The sequence below is a fragment of the Theropithecus gelada genome, chromosome 2 (genome assembly GCF_003255815.1).
Source record: "Theropithecus gelada isolate Dixy chromosome 2, Tgel_1.0, whole genome shotgun sequence".
In the NCBI taxonomy this organism is placed as follows: Eukaryota; Metazoa; Chordata; class Mammalia; order Primates; family Cercopithecidae; genus Theropithecus; species Theropithecus gelada.
The window spans coordinates 90,503,386-90,516,327 of record NC_037669.1 but is presented as its reverse complement, the minus strand read 5'-3'; the positions used below and the strand labels follow the sequence as shown (position 1 = coordinate 90,516,327).

General features: G+C 53.3%; 1 protein-coding gene across 2 annotated transcripts in view; it reads left to right on the top strand.

Moving 5' to 3' along the window:
* The window catches only part of RNF123 (ring finger protein 123), a 33,911-nt gene that overhangs the window by 1,198 nt on the left and 19,771 nt on the right, over positions 1–12,942 (top strand). For both annotated transcript variants that reach the window (XM_025374097.1, XM_025374101.1), the window contains exons 2-19: positions 429–546; positions 724–808; positions 7,512–7,591; positions 7,732–7,826; positions 8,255–8,309; positions 8,422–8,507; positions 8,810–8,896; positions 9,124–9,191; positions 9,349–9,474; positions 9,852–9,966; positions 10,053–10,157; positions 10,612–10,737; positions 10,857–10,949; positions 11,021–11,094; positions 11,880–11,997; positions 12,198–12,297; positions 12,472–12,533; positions 12,722–12,793. In XM_025374097.1, coding sequence (XP_025229882.1) covers positions 465–546; positions 724–808; positions 7,512–7,591; positions 7,732–7,826; positions 8,255–8,309; positions 8,422–8,507; positions 8,810–8,896; positions 9,124–9,191; positions 9,349–9,474; positions 9,852–9,966; positions 10,053–10,157; positions 10,612–10,737; positions 10,857–10,949; positions 11,021–11,094; positions 11,880–11,997; positions 12,198–12,297; positions 12,472–12,533; positions 12,722–12,793 — 1,629 coding nt within the window. In that variant the 5' untranslated portion in view covers positions 429–464. The remainder of the gene's footprint in view (positions 1–428; positions 547–723; positions 809–7,511; positions 7,592–7,731; positions 7,827–8,254; positions 8,310–8,421; positions 8,508–8,809; positions 8,897–9,123; positions 9,192–9,348; positions 9,475–9,851; positions 9,967–10,052; positions 10,158–10,611; positions 10,738–10,856; positions 10,950–11,020; positions 11,095–11,879; positions 11,998–12,197; positions 12,298–12,471; positions 12,534–12,721; positions 12,794–12,942) is intronic.

Genomic DNA, 12,942 nt, shown 5'->3' with positions numbered 1-12,942 from the left:
TGCACTTGGGGGAATGTGTAGGACTCTCGCTTCTGGTTGTGAGCTGGACTCAGGATGGCTTACAACTGAGATGGAAACAGGGGCTCTGCCCCAGGACACCTCACTTTGGACATTTTGGTCTGATTTCCACAGAGCTGAGACATTTAGTTATGGTTCAGCAAAAATGTATCTGGTACCTGCTCTCTGCCCAGGCCTGTGCTGGGCACAGGGACACTAGAGAACAAGAAGTGGTCCCTGTCACATGGGCCTAGACCCTGGCTACCCTCCCTGTGTAGGAAGCTGGGAGCCCCTGCATTCCCCTGCCCTATGTGTTAGTGTGCATGCCCCTGGCCTCACCTGCTCCCAAGCCTTCCTGCCATGGCAGGACTGAGGTCAGGTTTGGGGGCCCCTGGCTGGCCCTGAGTAGACAGGCTCTGTGTCTGGCTCAGCCTCCAGGACCACTGGCTGCCCATAAGAGATGAAGGATGGCATCCAAGGGGGCCGGCATGTCTTTCTCCCGCAAGAGCTATAGGCTGACCTCAGATGCTGAGAAATCCAGGGTCACAGGTAAGGGCTGGCAGGGAAGGAAGGAGGCTCCTCTTGTTGGGAGGAGAAGGAAGGGACAAAGGCCTCAGGCCTTGCTGCATCTGTGGCTGGCCTAAGACCAGAAGTCTCTGGGGCCTGCAGGGGCCAGGAGCTACACTGATCATGTGGCCCTTTTCTCCCTTCTGACTTGTGGCTCAGGCATTGTGCAGGAGAAGCTGCTGAATGACTACCTGAACCGCATCTTTTCCTCTTCTGACCATGCACCCCCAGCAGCCACCAGCAGGTATGGCTGGGTGGGTGGCCCCTCCTCACTCCGCTGGACCAGACCAGAGCAGGGAGGCTGCAGTTGTAGGGAAAGGGAGCCTGGGCTCTGGACAGATAGGCTTAGGCTCTGTTCTTACTGTGCTCCTGGCTGCAAGATCTCTGGCCAGAGAGTCTGCCTTCCATACTCTGTCTGCTTCTTCCTGTCTCCAGGCAGTGCTAGTTCCTTCTGAGAATCAGGGAGCAGAGGTCAGGGAGCGGGTGCACATTCATGCCCAGCTAGCACCTGGCACCTACTCCATACCCAGCATCTGGCCTTGCATGTACCTGCCCACACCTTGGCCTCAGCCTGGCCCCTTGTAGCTTCTGACTGATCTTGTAAAGAACAAACCCCTCCAGGGCCTTTTCTTTACAAGTTTAATACTTAGAAGTGTAGTCAGTATAAAAGTTACAAGTACATTTTAGCAGAAACTTAGAGACAGAGGGCCAGGCACAGTGGTTCACACCTGTAATCCCAGCACTTTGGGAGGCCAAGGTGGGTGGATTGCTTGAGTCCAGGAGTTCAAGACCAGCCTGAGCAACATGGCGAGACCCCATCTCTACAATAAAATATAGAAATTAACTGGGCATGGTGGCGTGCACCTGTAGTCCCACTATTAGGGAGGATGATGTGGGAGGATCACTTGAGCCTAGGAGGTTGAGGCTGCAGTGAGCTGGCCTCTGCATGCCGCTGCACTCTAGCCTGGGTGACAGAGCAAGACGCTGTCTCAAAAAAAAGAAGGAAAAGCACCTGCTATCTTGTTATTTTAACATGACCCTTCAAATGTGATTCTTTTCTGTTTTCTTTGTGTTACATTTTTAATTTTTAATTTTTGTGGGTATATATATTTATGGGGTACCTGAGATACTTTGATACAGGCATGCAATGCATAATAACCACATCATGGGAAATGGGGTATCCATCCCCTCAAGCATGTATCCTTTGTGTTATAAACAATCTAGTTATACTCTTTTAGTTATTTTTAAATGTACAATTATTATTTCCTGTAGTCACCCTGTTCTGCTACCAGATAGGTCTTATTAATTCTATTTTTTTGTACCCATTAGCCATCCCCATCTCCCCACAAGCCCTACACTACCCTTCCAAGCCTCTGGTAACCATCCAATACTTTGCCTGCATGAGTTCAATTGTTTTAATTTTTAGCTCTCACAAGTAAGTGATAACATGCAATGTTTGTCTTTTTCTGCCTGGCTTATTTCACTTAATATAGTGACCTCCAGTTCCATCCATGTTGTTGCAAATGACAGGATCTCATTCTTTTTTATGGCTGAATAGTACTCCATTGTATATATGTACCATGTTTTCTTTCTTTATTCATTTGCTGATGGACACTTAGATTGCTTCCAAATCTTGGCTATTGTGAACAGTGCTGCAACAAACATGGGAATGCAGATATCTCTTCGATATACTGATTTCCCTTCTTTCAGGTATATACCCAGCAATGGGACTGCTGGATCTTATGGTAGCTCAGTTTTTAGTTTAGCTTTTTTTTTTTTGAGACGGAGTTTTGCTCTTGTTGCCCAGGCTGGAGTGCAGTGGCATGATCTTGGCTCACTGCAATCTCCCGAGTTCTAGCGATTCTCCTGCCTCAGCCTCCCGAGTAGCTGGGATTACAGACACACACCACCACGCCCTGCTAATTTTGGTATTTTTAGTAGAGATGGGGTTTCGCCACGTTGGCCAGGCTGGTCTCGAACTCCTGGCCTCAGGTGATCCTCCCACCTCGACGTCCCAAAGTGCTGAGATTACAGGCATGAGCCACCACACCTGGCCAATTTTTAGTTTTTTAAGGAACCTCCAAACTGTTCTCGATAGTGATTGCACTATCATAATTTACATTCCCACTAACAGCGTACAGGGGTTCCCTTGTTCCACATCCTCGCCAGCATTTGTTATTTCCTGTCTTTTGGATATAAGTCATTTTAACTGGGGTGAGATGATATCTCATTGTAGTTTTGATTTGCATTTCTCTGATGACCAGTGACATTGAATACCTTTTCTTTTTTTTTTTTTTTGAGATGGAGTCTCACTCTGTCGCCCAGGCTGGAGTGCAGTGGCCAGATCTCGACTCACTGCAAGCTCCGCCTCCCGGGTTCATGCCATTCTCCTGCCTCAGCCTCCCAAGTAGCTGGGACTACAGGCGCCCGCCACCTCGCCCGGCTAGTTTTTTGTATTTTTTAGTAGAGACCGGGTTTCACCATGTTAGCCAGGATGGTCTCGATCTCCTGACCTCGTGATCCGCCCGTCTCGGCCTCCCAAAGTGCTGGGATTACAGGCTTGAGCCACCGCGCCCAGCGAATACCTTTTCATATGCCTGTTTACCATTCGTATGTTTTCTTTTTTTCTTTTTCTTTTTTTTTTTTTTGAGACGGAGTCTCACTTTGTCGCCCAGGCTGGAGTGCAGTGGCGCGATTTCGGCTCACTGCAAGCTCCGCTTCCCGGGTTCTCGCCATTCTCCTGCCTCTGCCTCCCGAGTAGCTGGGACTACAGGCGCCCGCCACCGCGCCAGGCTAATTTTTTTGTATTTTTAGTAGAGACGGGGTTTCACCGTGTTAGCCAGGATGATCTCGATCTCCTGACCTCGTGATCCGCCCGCCTCGGCCTCCCAAAGTGCTGGGATTACAGGCGTGAGCCACCATGCCTGGCCCGTTCGTATGATTTCTTTTGAGAAATGCCTATTCATATATTTTCCCCATCTTTTGATGGAATTACTAGTTTTTTTCCTGTAGAGTTGTTTGCGTTCTTTATATATTCTGGTTATTAATCCCTTGTCAGATGGGTAGTTTGCAAATATTTTCTCCCATTTGTGGGCTGTCTCTTCACTTTGTTGATCATTTACTTTGCTCTGCAGAAGCTTTTTAACTTCATGTCTGTTTTCTTTATCTCATAATGTATGTAGTTCAGATTATGCTGTATAGAAAACTTTAAAAAAATTTGTCACCTTTAGTTCTTAAAACATTTTTATTGAGCTATGATTAATATACAATAAACTACACATATTTAAAGTATACAATTTGATAAGTGTTAACATATAACCCGTGAAACCATCACTACTCTCAAGGTAATGGACATGTCCCTCACTTCCAAAAGTTTATAGAAGTTTGCATCCTATTTTTATCATCAAATGTTATCCCGTGAGTATTTTTCCACATTATCAATTTATCTTACTGAGCGTCTTTAGGGCCGGGGGTCTGCTGTGGCCCATACAACTGCCCTAGTTTGGAAGGACATTTGCTTTTGTAAACAATGCTGTGAGGATGCCCAGGGCTGGAGTCGTGTGGCTAGAGTGTTTGAATTGCAGTCACTTTTAAGACTGTTGCCAGATTACTTCTTCAAAGGATCAAGTAGGTTCTCCCTCCCTGCAGTGAGGCACGGTTGTCCCTGTCTCTCACCCCCTCAGCAGCCTTAGCTGTTCTGTCTTTCATGACTTCTGCTCTTTAGGCAGGTCCAAAAGGCAGCATCATTACCTGTTCCATTTAAGTAGCTGTGGTGGTCAGAAAGTTCCTGCTTGCAGAGAGTTCCTGCCCACCCCCACCCCATACTCAGTCCTGGCCTGTTCCCAGAGCCATCTGATCCCTACCTCATGTGATACCAGAGATGGTCCTGCTGCTGCTGCTGCTGCTGTGGCCGCCAGGAGAGAGAGCAGGTGGTAGGGCCATCAGTCAGTGGTTATGGGTTTCAGGGCCCTGAACTGGGGCCTAGGAGATCCAAAAAGGTCAGGCAAGTTGCTAGTCTTGGCCAAATGGGCAGCGCTGCAGGCACTCAGTGGTGGCTCTCAGGCCGACTGCCCACAGATATGTGCAGTCTGCTGTCAGGATCAGGCACACGACTTTTGGGGTCTGGTACAAGAGTAGCCGTCCCAAGTGTGGGCTTGTTAAGAATTGTTTTCTTTTGAGACAGGGTCTCGCTATGTCACAGTCATAGCTGACTGCAACCTTAAAGTCCCCGGCTCAAGGAATCCTCCCATCTAAGCCTCCCACATATCTGGGACCACAAGCACATGCCACAGCACCCAACTAATTTTTTTTTTTTTTTTTTTTTAAGAGACAGGGTCTTACTGTGTCACCCAGGCTGGTCTCAAACCCCTGGGCTCAAGTGATTCTCCCACCTCAGCCTCCCAAAGTGCTGAGACTACAGGTGTGAGCCACCATGCTTGGCCTATAACTGCTTTTGAGGAAGGCTGCTTTATCCTTGGGCCCACTGGGGTATTCAGAGATGGGGTTGGCTTTAGCCTTCTATGCCACTAGCTGAGCACCCCGACTGCATAGCCACCACCTGGCCTTGGCCTGGGACTGAGCAGGAGTGGGGAGGGGCCTTTGTGCATCTCCGCTCCTATAGCTCAGGGCTGGGAGTGACTTACACTGGGGGAATATGTGATCCCTGAGCCTGGGTAGTGGCTACCTTGTCAGGGTGCTTTGTCCCATCTTCGTCCCCTTCCAGAGCCTTCTGTCTGTGTGGATGAGTAGGGAGAAACTGGCATTAAAGGTGGAAGAGCAGGTGGTGGCAGCCTGTGGGTAGCCAGGTATGTAATGGGCCTCCGTTCTGCCTGAGTCCTGCTGGTTACCACCACCTCACTCCCTGCTATTCTTGGGAGCTGAGCTCAGGACAGCACTGACTGGCATTAGACAGTACCCTTTTCCCTCTAGGCATGTGTGTTGAGAGGATGAGGGGGCCACCCAGACAGATTTTTCCCAACTCTTTTGGCTCGAGTAGGTGGGACATGTGCTCTGCTGATCATTTATGGACTGGCGGGTACAGGACAAAGCCATCCAGCAGCTCAGAGGGCTGAGCCTTTCATACTTCCAGGACATGTCCCATTCAACACAGACTCCCCTGGCTGGGTGGTGGCGAGACTGGAATCTGCCCCAAAGGAACCACAGGCCTAGGGGCAAGGGCTGGACTAGGTAGCCTTGGTACTGACCACTTTGGGAACCAGCATTTCTCCCAGCCTTCTTCTTCCAGACATCATCAACACAGCCACCTTTGAGAGTGGGCAGGTTATGTGCTATGCAGACAGCACATGTTATTCCCTGGGCTCTTCACAGCATCTCTGACATAAGCCATTATTCTGTTTTTACAGATGAAGGAATTAAGACTTAGAGAGGGCTACTATATAGTATATAAAATATGTATATAGATACTTATATGTAAACATAATATACTATATATGTATATATGTGTACATATATACATATGTGTTTTTTTTTTGGAGACTTATTTTTTTTTTTGAGTCTTATTCTGTCACCCAGGCTGGAGTGCAGTGGCGCTATCATGGCTCACTGCAACCTCTGCCTCCCGGGTTCAAACAATTCTCCTGCCTCTGCCTCCCAAGTAGCTAGGATTACAGGTACACACCACCAAGCCCAGCTACTTTTTGTATTTTTAGTAGAGTTGGGATTTCACCATGTTGGCCAGGCTGGTTTTGAACTACTGACTTCGTGATCTGCTCACTTCAGCCTCCCAAAGTGCTGGGATTGCAAGCGTGAGCCACCATACCCGGCCCCTATTTTTTTTTTTTTTTTTGAGTCTCACCCTGTCCCCCTGGCTGGAGTGCAGTGGTGCAATCTTGGCTCACTGCAAGCTCCGCCTCCTGGGATCATTCTCCTGCCTCAGCCTCCTGAGTAGCTGGGACTACAGGTGCCCGCCACCGCGCCCAGCTAATTTTTTGTATTTTTATTTATTTATTTATTTATTTATTTATTTATTTATTTATTTTTTTGAGACACAGTCTCGCTCTGTCGCCCAGGCTGGAGTGCAGTGGCCGGATCTCAGCTCACTGCAAGCTCCGCTTCCCGGGTTTACGCCATTCTCCTGCCTCAGCCTCCTGGGACTACAGGCGCCCGCCACCTCGCCCGGCTAGTTTTTTGTATTTTTTAGTAGAGACGGGGTTTCACTGTGTTAGCCAGGATGGTCTCGATCTCCTGACCTCGTGATCCGCCCGTCTCAGCCTCCCAAAGTGCTGGGATTACAGGTTTGAGCCACCGCGCCCGGCTATTTTTTGTATTTTTAATAGAGACAGGGTTTCACCGTGGTCTCGATCTCCTGCCCTTGTGATCCGCCTGCCTCGGCCTCCCAAAGTGCTGGGATTACAAGTGTGAGCCACCGCGCCTGGCCTATTTTTTTTAACAGTCCTGAAGTGCACCAGGTTGAACCAATTATACTTTTTTTTTTTTTTTTTTTTTTGGAGATAGAGTCTCACTCTTGTTGCCCGGGCTGGAGTGCAATGACACGATCTCGGCTCACTACAACATCTGCCCCACCAAGGTTCAAGTGATTCTCCTGCCTCTGCCTCCCAAGTAGCTGGGATTGTATGTACACACCACCACACCCAGCTAATTTTTGTATTTTAGTAGGGATGGGGTTTTGCCATGTGGCCAGGCTGGTCTCGAACTCCTGACCTCAGGTGATCAGCCTGCCTTGGCCTCCCAAAGTGCTGGGATTACAGGCATGGGCCACCATGCCCGGCCTGGACTGGTTATACTTTTGAATTTAGTGGAGAATTCAGCCTTCTGACCTCCTGCGTGCCAGAGTCTAGGACTAGGCACAGCCCTTTTTCTGGAGTCTAGGCAGCCACACTGTGAGCTCAGGGGAAAGGATGGGATTTAGTGTCATCTGGCTGATTTCAAGGACTTGTGGACCCCTGGCAGCCTCTCACTCTCCCCAGGAAACCCCTGAACTTCCAGAACCTGCCAGAACATTTGGACCAGTTGCTACAGGTGGACAATGAAGAGGAGGAAAGCCAGGGTATGTGGCCGCCTCTGTAGTGGGGTTGGGAGCTGCAGAGCTGGGACCTAGGGGACCTGGAGACATCTGGTGAGCTCAGGACACCCTATGCATCCTTTCAAATGCTCTTCCCTGCCTGATCCCACCTCTCCCCTTTTCAGGACAGGTTGAAGGGCGGCTTGGCCCATCCACTGTGGTCCTGGACCACACAGGTGGCTTTGAGGGGCTTCTCCTGGTGGATGATGACCTGCTGGGGGTGAGTGAGGGTGAGGTTTGGAGACCCAGGTTCAGCCCCTTCTGACACAGCCCCAAGCTCCTCCTGATGTGGCCCTAGTGTCTCTACTCATCTTGATGGGGCTGCAGCCAACACTTGCCCTGACATGACCCCAGACCATTGTGTTCTCAGTCCTCAAACTCTCCCACCAAAGCCCTGAAACAGTCTTGATGTGGCCTCAGCCCCCAGCCCTTCCCAGCACAGCCTTGAGTCCCTCTCTCATCCTGCCCTGGCCCAGGATCCCTCCTGATACAAGCGTACCCCCTCCCACCATCCTCAGGCACAGTGCAGTGTTGGCCACCACAGGCAAATACCACCAGGGCTGGCTCAGTTGGGGATGGGGTCTTTTTCCCCTGGGGAGATGCTCTGTGTGCCTGGGAGCAAGCCCACCACCCCTCTTCTTCACCTAGGTGATTGGACACAGCAACTTTGGCACCATCCGCTCTACCACATGCGTGTACAAAGGTGAGACCTTACCCTGCTGTGGCCTAGGTAGTTGGGAGAAAGCTTAAGGGCCCAGGCATGAGGCAAGAGGCAGTCTTTGTCCACCTCGTGGCCCTAACTCAGCTCTTTCCAGGGAAATGGGTCTACGAGGTCCTCATCTCCTCCCAGGGGCTCATGCAGATCGGCTGGTGCACCATCAGCTGCCGCTTCAACCAGGAGGTACAAGTTGGGGAGGGGACCCCTCCCTGGGCCCAGGGAGAGCTTCTCCTGCCGCAGGCCTCATCAGGTCTCTGGATCCCCTCAGAACTGCCCAGGACCCTAACCAACCTGGACTACCCTCTGGAGAAGAAACATGTCCAACCCCATCCCAGGCACCCTAGTTCAGAGAACACCCCTTACTCTTTCCCTCAGATCATCTGTTCCCTTCTCTAGAGCCATATGCATCCAAGGCTGGTGATTGGTGGGCTCTAGCCCAGCCCCTGCCTGCCTCACCAGGGACCTCACAGGCATTTCCTCCCTAGGAGGGGGTTGGAGATACACACAACTCCTATGCCTATGATGGCAACCGCGTGCGCAAGTGGAACGTGACCACGACGAATTATGGCAAGGTGAGAGCCAAGCCCCTGTGGGTCATCCGCCCCATGACTGTCACTACAGCTTATTTGGAGCCACTGGGAAGCCATAAGGACTATAGGGCACCAGGGAAGGGTCAGGGACCCAGGTCCTTTGTCCTTGTGGCCAGTCTCCCCTGGGTGGTTCTGGAAACGCAGCTGGGGTTCAGAGCCAGCAGGCTGCTGGGCTTCTGTGCATCTGATGAGGCCTCCTCTCATGGCAGGCGTGGGCAGCGGGGGACATTGTGAGCTGCCTGATCGACCTGGATGATGGCACTCTGTCCTTCTGCCTGTGAGTTTCCTGTCTCTATGCCCAGGCCTGGTCCCTGGGGCCTCCCAAGACTGCCCCCAGCTTCCTGGGCCCTGTAAGGGGCCAGGCTGAGTTTGATAGCCTGAGGGTGGGCAGCCACATCCTTAGCACTGGCTCACAGACCCACCCTTCTCCCCAGGAATGGTGTATCACTGGGCACTGCCTTTGAGAACCTGTCCAGGGGCCTGGGCATGGCTTACTTCCCAGCCATCAGCCTCTCTTTCAAGGAGTCCGTGGCCTTCAACTTTGGCAGCCGTCCTCTGCGATATCATTTTGTGAAGATGGCTGTGGGCTGCTCAGAAGCTCTTGGGGGAGCTGGGATGAGGGACTCCCTACCCCAGGGATGCCATGGGCTGGTGGCAGGCCCTGGCTGCTGCAGAGTTAGTGGGGGGCCATGTAGGGTGTCGAAGACAACTTTCCTTGCAGTAGCCTGGTTGGTTGGGTGCCCTTGTCTCCATTGAACAGATGAGGAATGTGAAGCGTCCTCCCTAGGGAGAGTAAGTGGGCAAGTTGTGATGCAAACCAGCCCTGCCTTAGAGCCCAGGCCCCTGAGGGGGTGGGCAGTGGAGAGGGAGTGGGCAGTGGAGAGGGAGTGGGCATGTCTGAGCCACAGATAAGGCGTTGCTGGCTTAACTCTGGCACCTACCCAGTGGCGGGCTACCGGCCCCTGCAGGACCCACCGAGTGCTGACCTGGTACGGGCACAGAGGTTGCTGGGCTGCTTCCGGGCAGTGCTGAGTGTGGAGCTGGATCCTGTGGTGAGCTGGGGTCTGGGCCTGGCGGGCTGGGGGACCTCCACAGCCTCCTGCCCCTCACACTTCTCCCTCCTCCCCCCTCCACACAGGAGGGACGGCTGTTGGACAAGGAGAGCTATAAGTGGCGGTTGCGGGGCCAGCCCACCATCCTCCTCACACTGGCCCACATCTTCCATCGCTTCGCACCGCTCCTGGTGAGCAGCATTGGGAGGGGAGGAGACACGCCATGCTAGACACGCCCATGGTAGATGTGCCTTCACTTGGGGCTGCGGTACTGAGGTGTCCGAGGTCCCGTAGCATTACCTGGTAGGGGCCCCATGTGACTAGGGCCCTCAGACCTCAAAGTCAGTCCTCCAGGGAAACGGGGACATTGCCAACCAAGGGCATCAGGGGATGTCCTGGAAGGAAGACTGAAGGATAATAACATCACAGGCCAAGGAAACTGCATGTGCCAAGCCTTAGAGGAGCCACGGGGCAATGGCCTTCTTGTCCCTCAGTCAGACCCTGGAATGGCTCACCTATGTTTGGTGTTGCTCAAGTGGCTCAAGGCTCTGTGCCTGAGGCTTCTGCCTCGGCCATGTGCCAGGGCAGGGGTGCCTTGACCAGAGTGGAAGGCTGCCACCTCACCAGTGCCTGGCCTTGGTGCAGCGCAAGGTGTACCTGGTGGAGGCTGTGCTCATGAGCTTCCTGCTGGGCATCGTGGAGAAGGGCACACCCGCACAGGCACAGTCCGTGGTGCACCAGGTCCTGGACCTCTTGTGGCTCTTCATGGAGGTGAGGCTCCTGACCTCAGGCCTCAGGCCTGGCAGTCAATCTTCACTGGGGTCGGGAAAATACAGGGAGAATCTTGGAAAAGGCCCCAATCGTGGCTGCCTTGGCATCTGTTCCCCCAGGACTATGAGGTACAAGATTGCCTCAAGCAGTTGATGATGTCCCTGCTTCGGCTGTACCGGTTCTCGCCCATCGTCCCAGACCTGGGCCTACAGGTGGGAGCCCCTGCCCCTGCCCTGATTCCCCTGGGACTCGCCTGTCCACTCTGAACACCCCCTCTCCACAGATCCATTACCTGCGGCTCACTATCGCCATCCTGAGACATGAGAAGTCCCGCAAGTTTCTGCTTGGCAATGTTCTGTATCCTTTCCTTGCTACCAGGCAGGCAGGACATGGGGTGCCCTCTGGATTCAGCAGAGGCCAGGAAGGGGAGTGTCCATCAGGCCAGGGGTCCCCTGGGAGGGTCAGGAGGACCAGAGCTGCTCAACATGTGGCACTTTCTCTACAGAGCAAGGACGAGAGAGCAAAGGACTGAGCCTGGCCAGCCAGCCTAGGCAGGGGGTTCCGAATGACTGCAGACTCGGGCTATGTGGAGGTGTGGGAGGGGCCACAGGGCCTGCCCTCTTCAGCCACAGCCCAGCACTTTTGTTCATGTTCCACATTGGGGATTCCTGCAAGATCTTTAAGGAGGCAGCTCTTCCTGCTTCCCAAAATTGTTGAGAACTGCATGAGTGAGTGAGAGAGCATAGCTTTGAGCCCCTGACTGGGAAGCCTGAGCTCATAGCCGTTTTCTTGGTCTGGGGTCTTCCAGCCTCCAGGGGGTAGATACAAAGCTGGAAGACACAGAGGTCAGAGTTGGGGCCTGAGAAAAGGCCCCCAGGCCCTCTCTCCAGCTTATCCGACAGTCATGTGTTCCTGTGACAAGCCCTTATTGTGCACCTGCTTTGTACTGGACCTGATGGGCTTAACCACCACAGCTTTTTGTCAGGGAGCATGCCCTGGGGGTCAGACACATAGCAGCAGCATGTCCCTGTGGTGGTGGGAGAGCTGCGGTAGGCACATCCAGGGATGGGCTCCCGGGGAGGACTCTTGAGGGTGTGCAGAGTGCCCTTGGGGAAGCAGAGCCTTGCCTTGACACCCGCCAGCTTCGATGTGCTCCGCTCCGTCGTCTTCTTTTACATCAAGAGCCCCCTGCGTGTGGAGGAGGCCGGCCTGCAGGAGCTCATTCCCACTACCTGGTGGCCCCACCGCTCCAGTAGGGAGGTGGGTGCACCCCAAATGAGATGAGCAGAGGTCATGGTGAGGGCTGGCCTGGGCACCTGGCCACCAGGCACCTAGCATGAGACCTTTTCACTGGCCCTGGTCCTTGGAGCCCTGGGGATGGGGTGTGGGTGTTCTGAGTGAAGGAGGCCTGGCTAGGTCCTGCGTGACCCTGCTGTATTCCACCTGCTACCCCTGCCTAGGGCAAAGAGAGCACAGAGATGAAGGAGGAGACCGCAGAGGAGCGGCTGCGGCGGCGAGCCTACGAACGGGGCTGCCAGCGGCTCAGGAAGCGCATCGAAGGTCGGCCTGCTTTGGGCACAGGGTAGGGTGGGAGGTGTGTGTATGCACATGAAGGCGCTTGGAGGTGCCCATGTCTAGGTGGGACTCGGGGAACCCTGGTGGTGGAGCCCTGGCCCAAACCTGTTCCCCATCCACCCATGAGCCTGAGGGCCATGTTCCTCACTTTACCTCCAGTGGTGGAAGAACTACAGGTCCAAATCCTGAAGCTGCTGCTGGACAATAAAGATGACAATGGGGTGAGCGACTCCCAGAGCCCTGGGTGGGGCCCTGTGGGGAGGGATGCTGCACTGGGCCTTAAGACCCAGAGGGTGGGGACTGGCTTTGGTTCACATGGCAGGGGCTGGGGGAAGGTGCATCACTGAGCCAGCCCAGTCTGGGCCTGCATTCTCAGCTCAGCACAGCCTCACTTTTCCCTCCCTCAAAGGGCGAAGCTTCTAGGTACATCTTCCTGACCAAGTTTCGCAAGTTTCTGCAGGAGAACGCCAGTGGCCGGGGGGTAGGTGTCCTCCAGGCCAGCCCACTGTGGACCCCTGGCTGCACTACACAGGCCACGCCCTCAGCACCTGGTGCCTCTCGGACTGCCTTGTCCCTGCCTAGCCCCGAGCTTTTCTCTGCTGCTTTTCCCTCCCTGCTAAACCCTTGACC